This window comes from Ictalurus furcatus, chromosome 3, assembly GCF_023375685.1.
Source record: "Ictalurus furcatus strain D&B chromosome 3, Billie_1.0, whole genome shotgun sequence".
NCBI classification, from domain to species: Eukaryota; Metazoa; Chordata; class Actinopteri; order Siluriformes; family Ictaluridae; genus Ictalurus; species Ictalurus furcatus.
In genome coordinates, this window is record NC_071257.1 from 11,232,124 (window position 1) to 11,247,828 (window position 15,705).

Below are 15,705 nucleotides of genomic sequence, written 5' to 3' on the forward strand. Positions count from 1 at the left end.
AGCAAGATCTGGTGAATTTGGTGGATGTAAAGCAATAATCACATTGTTTCTGGTTAAAAACCCCTTGGTTGAAAATGCAGTGTCTGCAGGTACATTGTTGCGGTGTAACATCCAGTTCTGGGTGCACCGGTTCTCCAGATGTTTTTCCCCCTGATGCTTTCATGTCGACACCTAAGCACTTCAATGTAAAATATTGCTGCCCCCGCGGAGTGCGTATGCCACATTCGAAATCCGGGAATTTTCGGGTCCCCCCCCTTGTATTAAGTGATGTACATTTGATATAACATTTGTTACAATGTCAGTCCATACTAGAATATCATAAATTAACGGTGTACAGTTGAGGACAAACACGTACATAAACTTAGGCTAAAGATATTCAGTCTCATTTTTCACAGCTCCTTGCGTTTCATGTTACCATACGTTTCTTTTGGAAAGCTATACTCTACTTTCTTCACATCAGAGGGAATTTTGAACTAACTGACAGATTTTTTTTTTCAGAAAAATTACATGTACCATAAATTTAAATACACAGAGTTGACTGTCTAATTACACAGTCTGGAAAATTTCAGAAATTTTTGGCCTCAACTGTAAAATTACTTTAGATTTAATTCTCATAGTACATATGGCCTTAAATCTGTTTGTTTGTTTTTTTTTTTTTTTTTTTTTTTTTTTTTTTTTTTTTTTAAAAAAAGCTTTTCTGGGAAACTGACTGGTGCCTTCCATTGTTTTTTGCTTTAGGAAGCCTGGCAGGGAAAAGGTGGATGCCTCAAAAGCTCCAAAGCAGGACAATAAAAGCAAACAGGAAAACCCTATAAAGGGTAGCAGAGAACGTAGCAGAAGCCGAGAAAGCCGACACAGGTGCAGCCGGAGTAGTAGCCGCAGCCGAGATAGGAGTGGCGGCTACTATGGCAAGAACAGGAGCTCCAGTCGTGACAGGACTTACCGAAGTTACAGAAGGAGCCGCAGTCGCAGTAGAGATCGCTCACGCAGATACAGGCGTAGTTATAGCCGTAGCCGCAGTAGAAGCAGGGAAAGGAACAGTCGCGGCGGCAAAAAGAGAAGTCACAGCCCAGAATACATGGATGATCATCACAGAGGACAGAGCAACAATAAGGAATACAGCAGCAAGAGACAAAGCAGAAGCCCTGATGGTCATAACAAGACATCCAAATATGCAGCCAACTCCTTTGATTATATGAACTCGTCATCTACTGAGGCTGTAAATAATGAATTGGCAAAGAAGAGGAAAGAGTTATTGGAGCTCAATGAGTTAATAGCACGTAAAAAAGCAATAATGGCGTTGGAACAAAACACCAAAACACCAAGTCAGTTTAAAGATGCACTTGAAATGGAAAAACAACATGGGATTGCTACATTTGATTATCAGCACAAAACCTGTGTAGAGAATTCATGGACCCCTGACACCAAGCCAGTTAGGTCCATTTTAAAGAAGCACTCGGAGTCTCTCACCAGTCCCCAACATCAGGTCTGTTTTTATTTATTTATTTATTTACTTATATGATTTTTAAATGGCAACTTTTCAGCATCTTATTGGTTATTTTTTTTTTACTTTCTCTAAAGGAAAATGAAAGAAGTGAGAGTCCAGAAGAGCCAGTGGGATGCCCAAAAACGCACGCTTCCAGTATATACATGTCTGCTGGCTCAGTCCCTGTATGGATTAAACAGAGTTCTACTCCTGAGATTGAAGATCATGAATTAGCAAGGAAAAAGAGACAGTTAGAGGAACTAAGTGAATGTATTGCACGTAAACGAGCAATTATGGCCATGGAACTAAAGGCTAAAACCATTTGCGATGGGTCTGAAATCAAAAAGAAATATGATTTTGGTTCATGCTCAGATGACCTGGACATAACAATGACAAATAAGCATATCTGGCAATTTGATATAAAACCTGATCTTCAGCCAAAGAAGTCCATTCTGAAGAAGCGGTCAGAATCTGTTACTGACCAGCCACAGGTCTGTCTCGTTCCACTCATGGTGATCTGTGTAGATTTAGGAAGAATGCATGGTTATAGACATTTGAAACTATTATGCCTATTTCTAGCCTCGAGTTTCAAGGAACAATGTGGCATGGTGATGGCAACTGAGAATGCTACTTGATATTTCACCGTAATGATTGCAGAATATATATAGTGCATTTATTTTAAAAATGCACAAAAAACTCTGCTACATTAATATATTTGCTAATGATTTTTTGATATTGTGAAGACGGATGAATGCAGGTTATACAACCACAGTAAAGTAGGGATGACAGGAAAGATCCAGTAGTCCTTCCTTTGCCCTACCCTATGTAAGAAGTTGTGCTCTCACTTGAAAGGGATGCAAATCACTTTGCGCCCCCCCCCCCCCCCCCCGCCCCCCCCAGTACTGAAGAAGGAATATTTCACTGCAGTCCATCGCTGAAATAATTTTAAAGTTCACTGGGGAATGCTATGGGAAAAGATGTCAAATTATGATTACATTTTTTTTGTTTGTTTGCAGAAGGATTTGACTTCAGCTGGTCAGTATGCTCATTTTCCAATGTCTAAACAACCTAAAGATGATCACTCCACTTTCCTCAATCTCTCTGGGCCATCAGATACTGCATTTAAAAAACCTTGTAATCCACCATCGGTGTTCTCTAATACTGTTGACCTTTTCAAGAAACTGGTTAATGAATCCTCTACCAGTTCAAGTATGAGCAGTAACAAGGCAATAGCTCAGCAGTCATTTCAGCCAAGTTCTGGATTAATTTATGACCAAGAAAGTGCCAGAGAGACCAAAGACCAAAGTTATTCTACATCACCTTCCCAGACATCCCGGTTTTCTCACCAGGATTGTGACCAGGCATCCACAAGTGAGAGTTCTTCAACTCAGTCTTCAGCTTCAAAACAAAAGACTAATCTTGCAACACAAATGGAACGGTTTCTTGGTGCCTTAAATAAAGCAGATTCGAATTTATTGACCTCATTGTTGAGAGATGCTAGAAAAGATACCGATCGACCGAAGAATCAGAGGAGCCCACAAGAGCCCACAGAAAGAATGTCTTGCGGTGATGAATTGTATGATCCTTTCAAAGAAACGGATTGCAACGAAGACAACTATCGTTTAATGGGGAGCAAACAGAATATGAATCCTATGTTGAGACAAAATGAAAACACCCAAGATGATCTCTTACCACACGAAAGAGCTGTGGTAGATGGCAGTGGCTTTTCCAAAATTGTTGGAATGAAATATGGCATTGAAGCGAAGCCTGAGAATCGGTTCCTTCGTGGTGAGGCAATGCCTTCTAGTAGTCAAAGCAAACTTTTAGAACAGCACGAAAATTTTTTGAAAGAATGTGATACGTTTAAACTGTCACAAGATCGTTATGGTGATGAGCCATATTTTGAGGACTCATATGCAGAGGACAGAGAGAGATACAAAACACAAAAACTGTCTGAAAAGTACAGAGTAGAAGGCAGCCTTAGCCCAGTGCATCAGAAATCCAAGGATGCCAATGAGGATGTCGCCCAAAAAGCAAGCCACTATAAAACAATTCAGGAGCTGCTGCAAACCATCGGTCTTAATTTGGACACGACAGAAGTTAGCAAGTTAGCTGATAGGACAAAAGAGCGCCTGTATGGTAAGAAAGTCAAACCCCAGAGTTCTCACTCTTTTGATCAAAAAGATGAACACTCAATAAGTCGTTATGAGCGAAGAGGTAGTAGTCATTCCACTGATTCTGAGGGTGTAAATTCTGTATCCCCTGCTAAAACTTCTAATCGTGAGGTTTACATGAGTTATTTGGACACTCTTAAGTGCCGCCACAATGATGGCGCAGTCGAGGACCTATTTCGCCTTAAAAGGACTATTAGGAACAGTCCAGAAGCAAAACAAATGACATCAGATTCATATGAAAGTGCACCACCAGAAGTCAGACATGACTCCTACAAACCAATAGCAGAATCCCTCTCATTAGCTCAGTCTGTCGGTTTGCAGCATACTCAAATATCCAGTGAATTCTCCTCAGCTGCACACCACCTTAAAAACAAGCAAGATTCCAGGGAGTGTAGTTATGCTATAGAGGGAGAACAAAATCCCTACGGGTCAATTTATCAAAATCCTCTGCATTATGCTACTGTTTATCCGACACAACCCTCTCATTTACCATCTGGCTATGGGGATTACACAGCATCTGCCAGGCCTTTTTTGTTGATGACACCAAGCCCTGCCCAGTTCTATCCAACTCTCTCTACTTTTAACACAACAGGATCTTTTGGTCCTTCTCCAACTCCTCCTTATCCACCCACTTCAGGTCAGTTTGGCTTTGTCATGCAGTCTGGCAGCTCTGGTTATGCCACCCAGCAGGCTAAAACAAAGCCCACTACACACAACAGGTGTCTCAAAACAATAGAAACAGTAGAAACTCTGAAGTCTGTTAGTTTAAAACCTTCTGCTGTTAAAGAAGTACGTACTGTCATTAGCATACAGACAGAAAAATATGCTGAAGGCAAAGCTGAATCCCAAGCGGCACCCATGATGGAAGATGACATCAAAGCTAAACAAAAAAAAAGGGTATGTTAGACGGCATCTCACACAAAAGTGATTTCTTACTAAAAAATTCGATTCTTGTACTGTTGATTTGAGCAGATATGGGAACATTCATTTAGGGAAAGATGTGTTTTGTTTCATGCTTATTACATGTAATGCTTTTACACTCAGTGTTGGGCTCTTGAGATCCCTTTTTAACACTTTTGTTTGGAGCAGCTGGAGCAGTTCAATCAGAGAATGAGACTGAAGAAGGAACAGCAAATGGAAGCCCAGCGAACACGAGGACAAAGCCAAAAATCAGCACCAGGTATCAGAGTAGTAGTTTTAACATTTATAGCGATGAGGCATATTCAACAATAACCCCACTGTTAAACTATGGCCAGAATATCAAATGCAATTATGGTATTAGTATTAGCTGTGTGGTAACTACATGGCTATTTAGGCCTCCACTTGGCCTATTCTGCTGCAGTTAAGACTAGATTATGTAGATCAGTGGTCACCAACCCTGTTCCTGGAGATCTACCTTCCTGAAGATTTCAGCTCCAACCATAATCATGCCCACCTGACCACCTAATCATTCAGTATGTTTACATGGACAACAATAATCCAACATTAACCCGATTATGACAATACTCTTATTAAGAAACTACCATGTAAACAGCAATTTTTTATTACCTTAATCCGTCTAAATTATACATACCCCAAGTAAACACAAATCGAATTAAGTCATATGGAGTACTCCTGTTTTAGTCGCATTATCGACGTGTATTACAGACATGTACGCACCTTAATCACATTATTAACGGCGTTTGGGCGTTTTCACCGCATTTTGCGACAGGACATGTTCATACACGGCAGTGCTCAACCGTTTGACGGCAAACAAGAGAGCACGGCTGCGTCCGAAACCGCGTACTTACCTACTATATAGTAGGAGAAATACATGTATCTGAGCTACTATATAGTAGGTAAGTATGCGGTTTGGGACGCATACCAAGGCTTCAAGCAGTTGTCTGTTTGCACGTACAGCATGACAAATAATTAACCACATTTGAAGTGTTCGTAAAAATGAAAAATAAAAACACCCAAAACTGTATACGGTACCATAATAAGATGAACTGTATGTTGATACGTGAAATTCTGGAGGGAACATCAGACGGCGTGGCGCGGTGACGTAATGATGTGTGCTGTTAATCAATCTATGTTCTATAACATGTAAAACAGGAACATGAAAGGAATATTCTAAAAGCAACTCATGTAAACACCTTAATCACAATATTGTCTTATTCAGAATAAGGTCCATAATTAGATTACTGCTGTCCATGTAAATGTAGTCCATGTCTTAAGAAGTTCATCATCAACTTAAACAGGTGTGTTAGATTTTGGTTGGAGATAATCTGCAGGAAGGAGAATCTTAAGGAAGAGGGTTGGTGACCGCTGATGTTAGATGATGCTTTAGATTTGAGGTATGTCACTAATACTTGACATCAAGCTATAGTTGATGAGTAATCAGCAGAATGGTTTAAGGAGACAAACCACTGAGGAAGGTCTAAACAAGAAGATACAAAATGTATGAGTTGTATGGGGGAAATCCATTCTTCATGCATCTGAGCTTATGTCAGCGCTATATCTCCCTGCAGCTCTCTCCTGGTTTCCAACTGAAGCTAAGCACTGTTGAGCCTGGCCAGTACCTGGGGAAAACTAAGGTTGCTGCTGGAAGTGGTTTTAGGGAGGCCAGCAGGGGGTGCTCTGTGCAACCTATTGCCACAGTATAGTGACAGGGACACTATAGTGTGAAATAAATAATTTAAAAAAAAAAAAAAACCAGCACTGTCTTTCCGACGAGATGCTAAACTGAGGTCCTCAAAAATCTCAGGATACTTCTCATAAGGAGTAGGGGTATAACCTTGGTGTCCTGGTGAAATTCCCCCATTGGCCCTTATCTATCACGGCCCCCTAGTAATCTCCATCCCTGAATTGGCTACATCACTCTCTCCTCTCTACTAATATCTGGTGTGTGGTGGGTGTTCTGGCACACTATGGCCTGGAAAAGCGTTATATAAATCAAAGGAATTAATTATTAGGAATTAATGAAGGAATGAAGGAATTAATTATGCGATCGAGATATTTCAAGAACAGGTGGTTGAATGTTGGTAAATGTGGATTCTTTTACTGTAACCAGCAGATGAATTGATTAGATTTTGGAATTGACTCAAGCAGGGTCAAGGTCACAGCAAAGTCAAATGTCTGAAATAATCTTCAATCACTTCCTTACAGTTTTAAGTATATTTTAAGGGTATTTGAGGCATTAAAAGTAGTAACAAGAAGGACTAGACTTGTTGGCAGCAGAGGCATCCATGTCTATGCTTTTTGTTCTACTGTGATCTGCTGTCTATGGCTATCTATTGTACATAGGTCTATTTCATGCCACTGGATACTGCAACTTCTGTTGGGTTTTTATTATTATTATTATTATTATTATTATTTTTTTTTTTTTTTATTCCTTGCATGCTTTACTGCTCTGTACTCATCTCTCAGTGGCCATTCACCACTAAGAGAATTGAATATTTCTAATGAACTGTACTAATAGAGTTTGTGGTTAATGAAACTTGTGGCCAACATGTGCGTTGTTGAATTGATACTTGTCTACATACAATGCACTGTTGAATCTGCTTTTGTTACCTGGGATTCTGCTTAATTTGTGGCTCTTCACACCCCTTCAGTTTTCGCACACTTTATTGTGTTAGAGATTTCATTTAAAATGGATTAAATAATTATTTTTGCCCATCAGTCTACATACAATATCTCATAATAACAAGTGGTTGTTGCTGTTTTGTTGTCTATAAAACTGCCTCATTTAGATAAGTATTCAGACACTTTATTCAGTACTTTGTAGAACCACCTTTGGCAACCATTACAGCTTTGATTCTTCTTGAATAAGTCCTCTACAAGTTTTGCACATCTGGATTTGGGAAGTTCTTTGACATTTCTTCCTGGCAGATCCTTTCAAACTCAGTCAAGTTGGATTAAGAGCACCTAAACTGCCATCTTCTGGTCTCTCTGCAAATGTGTTATTTGATTCAATCTGGGCTTTGGCTCTGCCCCACATGGACATTCAGTGACTTGTCCCAAAGCCACTCCACACAATTATATCTCAGTATTTGGGTCTATTCATCCTTCCCTCAATTCTGACCGGTTTCCCAGTTCTTGCAGCTGAGAAGCACCCTATATCATGATGCTGAATGGTATTAGCTAGTTAATGAGCAGTACCTGGTTTTCATATGCGTTTTACTCTATCGTAGAATGATTGATGGAGTATTTCTAAGATTGTTGTCCTTCTGGCAAGTTCTTCCATCTCTGTGGAGGAATTCTGAAGCCCTGTTAGTGTGGTCATTGGGTTCTTCGTCACCTCCATGACCAAGGACCTTCTAGCCTGATTATTGAGGCAATCTCTAGGAAGAGTCCTGGTGGTTCCAAACGTCTTTCATTTCACAGTGATGGAGCCCACTGTACTCCTGGGAACATTTAAAGGTTCAGAAATGGTTTTATACCCATGCCCTGATCTGCCTCAACACAATTAGAACGTGGAGGTCTACAGACCTATAATTTTTGTCTGATGTGCATTTTTGTCTGAACTGTGGGACTGTTATACAAATAGGTGTGTGCCTTTCTAAATCATCTCCATTCAGTTCAATTTGCCACAGGTGGAGTAAAGTTCTAGAGACATCTCAAGATATAATGAAATCAAACAGGATATGCCTGAGCTCAATTTGGAGTGCCAATTTGGATCTGAATACTTATCAGTTTTTGATTTTTAATACATTTGCAAGAATTTCTAAAATCATGTTTTTGCTTTGTCATTATGGATTATTGTGTGTAGGTTAATGGAGAAAACATCTATTTAATCCTTTTAAATTAAATCTCTAACGGAATTAAGTGTGTAAAAACTGAAGGGCTCTAAATACTTTCTGAACCGTATCTATCTATCTATCTATCTGTCTGTCTATTTACTTACCTCCTCCCTCTCTCTCTCTCTCTCTCTCTCTCTCTCTCTCTCTCTCTCTCTCTCTCTCTCTAACACATGCACACACAAAAGCCGTCTCTCTGCCTCTCAATAGATAGATAGATAGATAGATAGATAGATGGATAGAGAGCGTGAGTGGTCTTCAGGTGAGTGAGCAGGGAAGTTTATCCTGCTCAGAGAATAAGCCTGCCTCATAAGTGATGGTGGCTAGATAACGTTGGAGTAACCTTCGTGCTGAAGCCTACTGTGTGGTGGACATCATCACCTTAAGGCCCTGTCACACTGAGCACAGTGCGATAAAATGAATCGCCGACAAACTGTGCTTTCACACCGAATGCGACGTGATCGATCGCCTTCAGCTAATTCACGCCTGCTTGATAGGTGGTGCTGACCAAGAATGCATTTTTCGCCTGAACACTAGATGGCGGAACCCACTATTCAGCTGATCGTCTCTGACCGCTGAGAAGAAGAATCATGTAAATGTTGGCACAACCACAACACAAACTTTTAAAAAGCACAGAAACTAACTTTTCATATTTTTCATGTGTTCTACCCAGAAAGGGAAGCAGAAAGTTTGTGGGGGTTTTTTAACAGCACCATCAAGCTGTTTTAGTATGAATATGAAATATAATTCAATAACACAGTAGTGGGATAAAACCCGAGTTTAATGCCCAAGATCAGCCCACTTTTTTTTGGTGGGAGAACTTTGACAAATGAAGTGACAGTTCAGTTCTTACTATCCCGTTATAGTTATGACTGATTTTGCTGTTTCAACAAGAATATAAAGATAAATAACAAACGACACACTGAGTATTGTTTTCTGCTACAAAAAAGCCAACCGTAACATTATGAAAAAAATATATTTGTTTGCATTCGAACAAATATGAAATATTTCAGTAAGAAATGTACTTTCTTTTTTTTAGCAGCTACCTTGTACCACGGCATGTGATGACGGATTGTTTATATCTCCATGGTACACGTGTGTGTGTGTGTGTGTGTGTGTGTGTGTGTGTGAGAGGGAGAGCATGTGCGCTGAGCCAAGTAATGTGAGCAAATGGCACTTTTTAATGTACAAGTAACTGATCCGTGCATCATTTTATTGGTAAAAGGCCAATTGGATGGAAACAGGTGGGAGGCAGCAAATATCGCAAACCTTTTTATGCACGTTCACTTTGTCGATAACAGAAATGTGCAAAAAGTGGATGGAAACTTGGCAAATGATAAGAACTCAATATCCATTCTCTTTCGGAGTCTTCTGGAATAATCTTCCTCGGTGTTTACACTGGTTTTCAAAACCACTTTCTGTGCTATAGCGCCACCAATCTCGCCCTTTTGTGCAATGGCAGCGGCTCTGGGCACGTGATCTAAAACTCAAAACTAATTGGATGGCCCATTTTATCACGAAGCGACGAGGAAAAAAATCTACACACTGGTCGTAAAAGAAATGTCGCTTTGTCACACCGTGAATGATTGCGCCCGGTGTGAACAGTTCCATAGGGATCTGTTGTTTCGATTCAAGAGCGTCGTCGCGTCAAACATTCATGTCGCTTAATCACGCTCAGTGTGAAAGGACCTTTAGCCTGTAGACGGGCTGGATGGATGCCTGGTCCTTACTGCGACATGCCACTTTCGGAGGATTATTCCCTCCCCTGGTGCTTCTATGGGACTGCCAGAACCAGTTACAAAGGGCATCCTGAGGAAATAAGTTTTTAAGAATAAAACTGCATAGACATAATTCAGTGTGAATCACTGTATGTGTATTGCCCGATCTTTTTCTTTACCCAGTATTCTAAAATGTACTAGAATTTCCTACAGAAAGTAACATTTTTTTGGAAGTGTAATATGCTGCTTTTAAGCCATGGAGGCATGGTGACTTAGCGGTTAGCACATTTGCCTTGCACCTCTGAGGTTGGTGGTTCCAATCCTGCCTCAACCCTGCATGTGCGGAGTTTGCATGTTCTCGCTGTGCTTTGCGGGTTTACTCTGGGTACTCAGGTTTCCTCCCCCAGTCGAAAGTGTGTTGTAACCTGATTAATATTTTCCATATTGTCCATAGTGTGTGTGAATATGTGCGTGACTGTGTAATAGGTGGCTTGGCACCCCGTTCAGGGTGTCCCTCAGCTTGTGCCCAAAGTTCCTTGGGATAGGCTCCAGGCTCCCCCTTGATCCTGTGTAGTGGTCTGGAAAATACCACATTTTCATGACTTAGAATATCATATCAGATCTTAAAGCAAGTCCCATACATCCATTGAGTTGACATAGAAAAGCATTCATAGCCACACTGAGTTTTAAGCACCATGCCTATAAAAGACCAGGGACGTTGGTCTGATGGACCACCAGAAAGCACCAGCCATGCTTTCAGAGAGGAGGAAAAAAGCTCAGATAGTGTGAGGGCAAAACTCTGTATAGCAATATTTGCATCATTTTGAGCTTTTCAACTCGAGGCGTGCAAGTGTGTGCTTGTCTCGGGCAAGCTTGCAATGGTTTCTTTGGGTCGAGCCCACTTGCCCTCCACCTGTGTAAGTGTGCCTGCATGGAATATTGTGATCGTAGCTGACTTCAGATGGCCTTCAATTCCACATCTGTCTTACTAATAAGACCGGGCATCACCTCCCAATTAAATACAAATAATGATCAAAAATGAAGAAGCTAGCCTATCAACACAGTTGAATAACAAGAACATTTAGTGTGAAATTTTCTCATGGGTGCCAATACTGCAGTCTGTGTGAGATTCTGACTGGACAGCAGCATTTGCAATATTCAGTGCACATTGATCATGGCTTTTTGTAATGCTAATTAACAGATGAATCTGTTCCTGAAAAATCCCCCTTGGTCTGACCTACCAGCTGTCACCATTCGGCCAGATTGTTAAGTGCTAGTAGATTTTAAGTGCTAGAATTTGAGTTACTGCTAATAATGCAACATTGTGGGTAAGTTGTTTCAGGAAAAAAGCAGTACAGTCGAGCAGTTAGAAAATCTTAGACATTTATTAATCATTTTAATAAAGTAACAGGGAAGCTGCCATAAACATCACCAGCTCTGTCTGTGTTTTGGCAGTAGGGTATTTTTGGACATTTATTCTAAAAATAAAATCCAACTGATGTTTTAACAAAACTGCAAAGTAATAATGTGTCTTTTCATGAAGTCATGAACACCAGTTCTCCTTTGCAAAAAGCTTACTGTAGAAACCTTTTAAAGCACATGATGTAACCATGCGTATTACATATATCTTGTACATTGCTGTTAATGATGAAAGAATTTATTGCTCACCTTGATTTCAAGTGAACAAAGTTAGACATTGACCACCGTTTTAGACAGAGAGAACCCACCTGACTTGTCCAAGTACAGATGTTAATGCTCCACCTATACTTTTACATTTTTACAGGAAAAGTTATTCGAACAGAAGTAAAGAATGTGTGGATATGTGGCCACTCCCTTGTGTTCTGGGCTGAGAAGAGGGCCACATCTCCTGAAATAGGTATGCAGCTTGGTATGGACCCCAATAGTGTACGCATATGGTGGAAGGGTGTGCAGGGCATGACATGGCAACAGCTTCTGCCCCAGCTGCTCCAACTTAAAGACAACTGGCCCAAACCTGACATGATTCTCATACACCTGGGGGGAAATGATATTGGCAAGATGACCCCAGAGGCCTTTGTGTTAGCAGTGAAGAAAGACCTGATTTCGCTGAAGAGCATTTTTCCTCAGTGCTTCCTTGTTTGGTCAGACATCCTACCCCGCAAGTCCTGGAGGCACTCGGATGACAGCATGTCAGTGAACAACATGCGACAGGCGATCAACAAAACAGTACGTGGTATTATGGCAGAGCTTGGGGGTTCTTCATTGGCTCATGACAACATAATACCTAGACTGGACTCTGGCCTCTATAGACCAGATGGAGTTCACCTCTCTGGTAAAGGGATTGACACTTTTAATTTAAACATGCAAGACTTTCTTGAGAAGTGGGAAAGTGAGATAAGTGAGAGAGAGACTTCTGAAAGCTGAAATGACTTCAGGTTATTAACATCTTAATATGGCTTTTTTTTCAGTATCTGTTTTGTACTGTGAAACTATATTGGGAATTCATTCATGTATCCCTTTGAATCTTAGGGTCTCATACCAACCTATGCTTATCCTAGTCTGAATGCAACTGCATGTTTTCTTAAATGAGTTGTTTAAAAAAAAAAAAAAAAATTTGTTATGAATTCTCTATCTGTTAATATTTACTCTTATTTCTGTAATTATATGTAGATTTAGTTTTTTAATGATTGTTAAACCATGTGAAAACAAAAAAATAAAAGACAATACACGACTCAACACTGTCTGTTTATTAAGTGTACTGAGTTTCTTTATTTCTTTCTTTTTTCTCTTTCTATCTCTTTCTTTCATTCGTTCTTTGTTTTGTTTTTTTTAAACAAACTTTTAGATAACCTAGTTGTGCCTTCGGTAGACAGAATTCTTTTGATCACATTTTTATGTCACATGTATATAGAAATTGTATATATCCAGTCAGTTTTGCCTGTTTGTTATGTAGTAAGTGCAAAACATTTTTTGTTGTTGTTGTACAAAACTCTCTAACAATGTATTGATGTACATCTGTTCAAAATATGATGTGTGCTATGCCTTCTATAGTAGACATTATAATAAAATTATATAATTGCCTTAAGTGTCAATGGATCATCCTTAAAAAAATTAATTACCCAGACACCAGTTTACAGTATAGTACAGTATACAGTGGTTGCCTTTCTTTTCTCCAGGTAGCCCCTTAGCTTACTGTGTCTTTGGGGTAGACTTAGGACTTGTGTATACTTGGAGCATCTGATGGACTGCATGTACACATGGACCGCAAGGAAACTCCTTTGGAATAACCTGTGAAGCAAGCTAATTTTTACAGTAACAGCCAGTGGGATTTTACTGGTTTATTTGAAAGTTTTTATTTAAAGCATCTGACAGTAATTGTAAATAAATGTCTGTAGAAAGTAGTATACTATGTTTATTGTTTTAATGAAAAAAGTTGTTTTGACAGGACAATGAATGATTTTTGCAGTGTAAAGGTTTCTGTAAATTCACATTTCTGAATTGCACAATTATTAAAAATTATGAAAATTAATCAGGATGTGACTGTAATCAGTGTTTCTTTATTGTGTAACAGAATTTCACATGAGTAAATAAATTGTGTATTCTGTTAATATTGATTGTGTTGCATATAAACAGCCATACTATGCAATGCTCCTTAGTTGGTAATTTTACCCAGTTTCAAACATGAGTTTACTACGTGTGTGTGTGTGTATATGTGTGTGTGTGTGTGTGTATATGTATATATATATATATATATATATATATATATATATATATATATATATGTGTATATATATATGTGTATATATATATATATATATATATATATATATATAATAAAATCTTTCTTTGCATGTATTGCCCGTTTCAAATCCCCCCACAACATTTCAATTGGATTCAAATCCAGGCTTTGACTAGGCCATTCCATAACCATCCATTTCTTCTTTTTGAACCATTCCTTGGTGGATTTGCTAGAGTGCATAGGAGCAACTATCCTGTTGAAAGGTCCACTTTTGGTTCAATTTCAACTTTCAGACAAGAGGGCCTCACATTATCTTCAAGCATTCTTTGATATGATGCAGAATTCATAGTTGAATCAATGAATGCAAGCTGTCCAGTCCCTCAGGCAGTGAAGCAACCCCAAATCATAACATTTCCACCACCATGCTTCACAGTTGGTATGAGGTGCTTCTCCTGAAAAGCTGTCTTTGGTCTGCGCCAAACATGTCTGCTGTTACTGTGACCAAACAACGCTATCTTTGATTCGTCTGTCCAGAGCACATTATTATAAAAGGCCTGGTATTTGCCTATATGCTCATTGGCGAACTGTATTCTTGCAAAGGCTTTTTCCTGGCACGCTTCCCATGCAGGTTAAATTTGTGTAATCTCTTTCTGATTGTAGAAGCATGCACTTTGACACCAACAGTTGCAAGACTTACTAGCACATTCTGTGATGAAATTTTGGGGTTCTTGGAGATTTCTTTTTGCATCAGATGGCTTGCTCTTGGGCTGAATTTGCTGGGACGGCCAGTCCTGGACAAATTGGCAGTCATTTAAAATCTGCGCCATTTGTAGATTATTTTCCTTACAGTGGAATGATGTATTTCAAATAATTTGGAGCTCTTTTTAAACCCCTTGCCAGACTCATAGGCATCCACAACCTTTTTTCTGAAGGCCTTAAAGAACGCTTGTGATGATGACACCACACACCTCAATAGCAAAGGGAACACCAGACACTAGATATGAGAGGGGTGTAAATAAGACAGGTTCAACCTGCACTCCCTAAGCAGGTTCTAATCACTGGCACCCAATCTTAAACACCTGATTCTAATTTTATGAATTTGAAGGTGTGATAAATGTAGGGGTGTACTTACTTTTTCCATGTAACTAGTCTGTTTTTTTGTGTTTTTTTTTTTATTTAAATTGTGGAAATTACTACAAAATGTCAACTTGGTGTCATTTGATAGGGTATCAACTTTATTAATAGGCACTGTTTCAAAGAGGATCAAATGTTTGCTTGTCCAAATATGTCAAAAACTACAACAATTTCCATGGGGTGTACTTATTTTTTCATATCACTGTATGCTACAAAAAATCTAATGCAACACATCTGTTAAATTCATCATGTTCAAATTTATATTTATTACTGAGTTCTTATAATTAAGATATTTGACTGTTTAATTGAAGTGGTTTCATTTAAGCCTCAATAACTCAAGTAAGTAGGCTTGTTAATAATCTAAACTTGAATCTAATGACAATTGAAGTTTTAATAACGTTCTATGAGAGCAAAGTGCAGGGGAAAAAAACTGCAATATGTAGCTAAAATATGAACGTATATATAAATAATGTGTCAAATATTTGAATGGTTTTGGAGTATGTTCTTAACACATATCTACTGAGGGAGTCTAATTAGCTGTTAAACTGCACCTACGCGGTTATAAAAAAAAAAATAGAGGTGCGTCCCAATTCGCGTACTTGTGCACTATTTTATGCTGTTTTGTAGTATACAGGTGCATCTCAAAAAATTTTAATATTGTGGAAAAGTTCATTTTTTCCCGTAATTTAATTCATAA

The 15,705-nt window shown here is 39.1% G+C and overlaps 1 protein-coding gene across 3 annotated transcripts in view; it reads left to right on the forward strand.

Annotated features, from left to right (window-relative positions):
• The window catches only part of si:dkeyp-121d4.3 (uncharacterized), a 32,148-nt gene extending 18,932 nt beyond the window's left edge, over positions 1-13,216 (forward strand). For all 3 annotated transcript variants that reach the window (XM_053620751.1, XM_053620749.1, XM_053620750.1), the window contains 5 exons: positions 739-1,486; positions 1,582-1,977; positions 2,503-4,557; positions 4,750-4,840; positions 11,940-13,216. In XM_053620751.1, coding sequence (XP_053476726.1) covers positions 739-1,486; positions 1,582-1,977; positions 2,503-4,557; positions 4,750-4,840; positions 11,940-12,559 — 3,910 coding nt within the window. In that variant the 3' untranslated portion in view covers positions 12,560-13,216. The remainder of the gene's footprint in view (positions 1-738; positions 1,487-1,581; positions 1,978-2,502; positions 4,558-4,749; positions 4,841-11,939) is intronic.
• Positions 13,217-15,705: the final 2,489 nt, after the last annotated feature.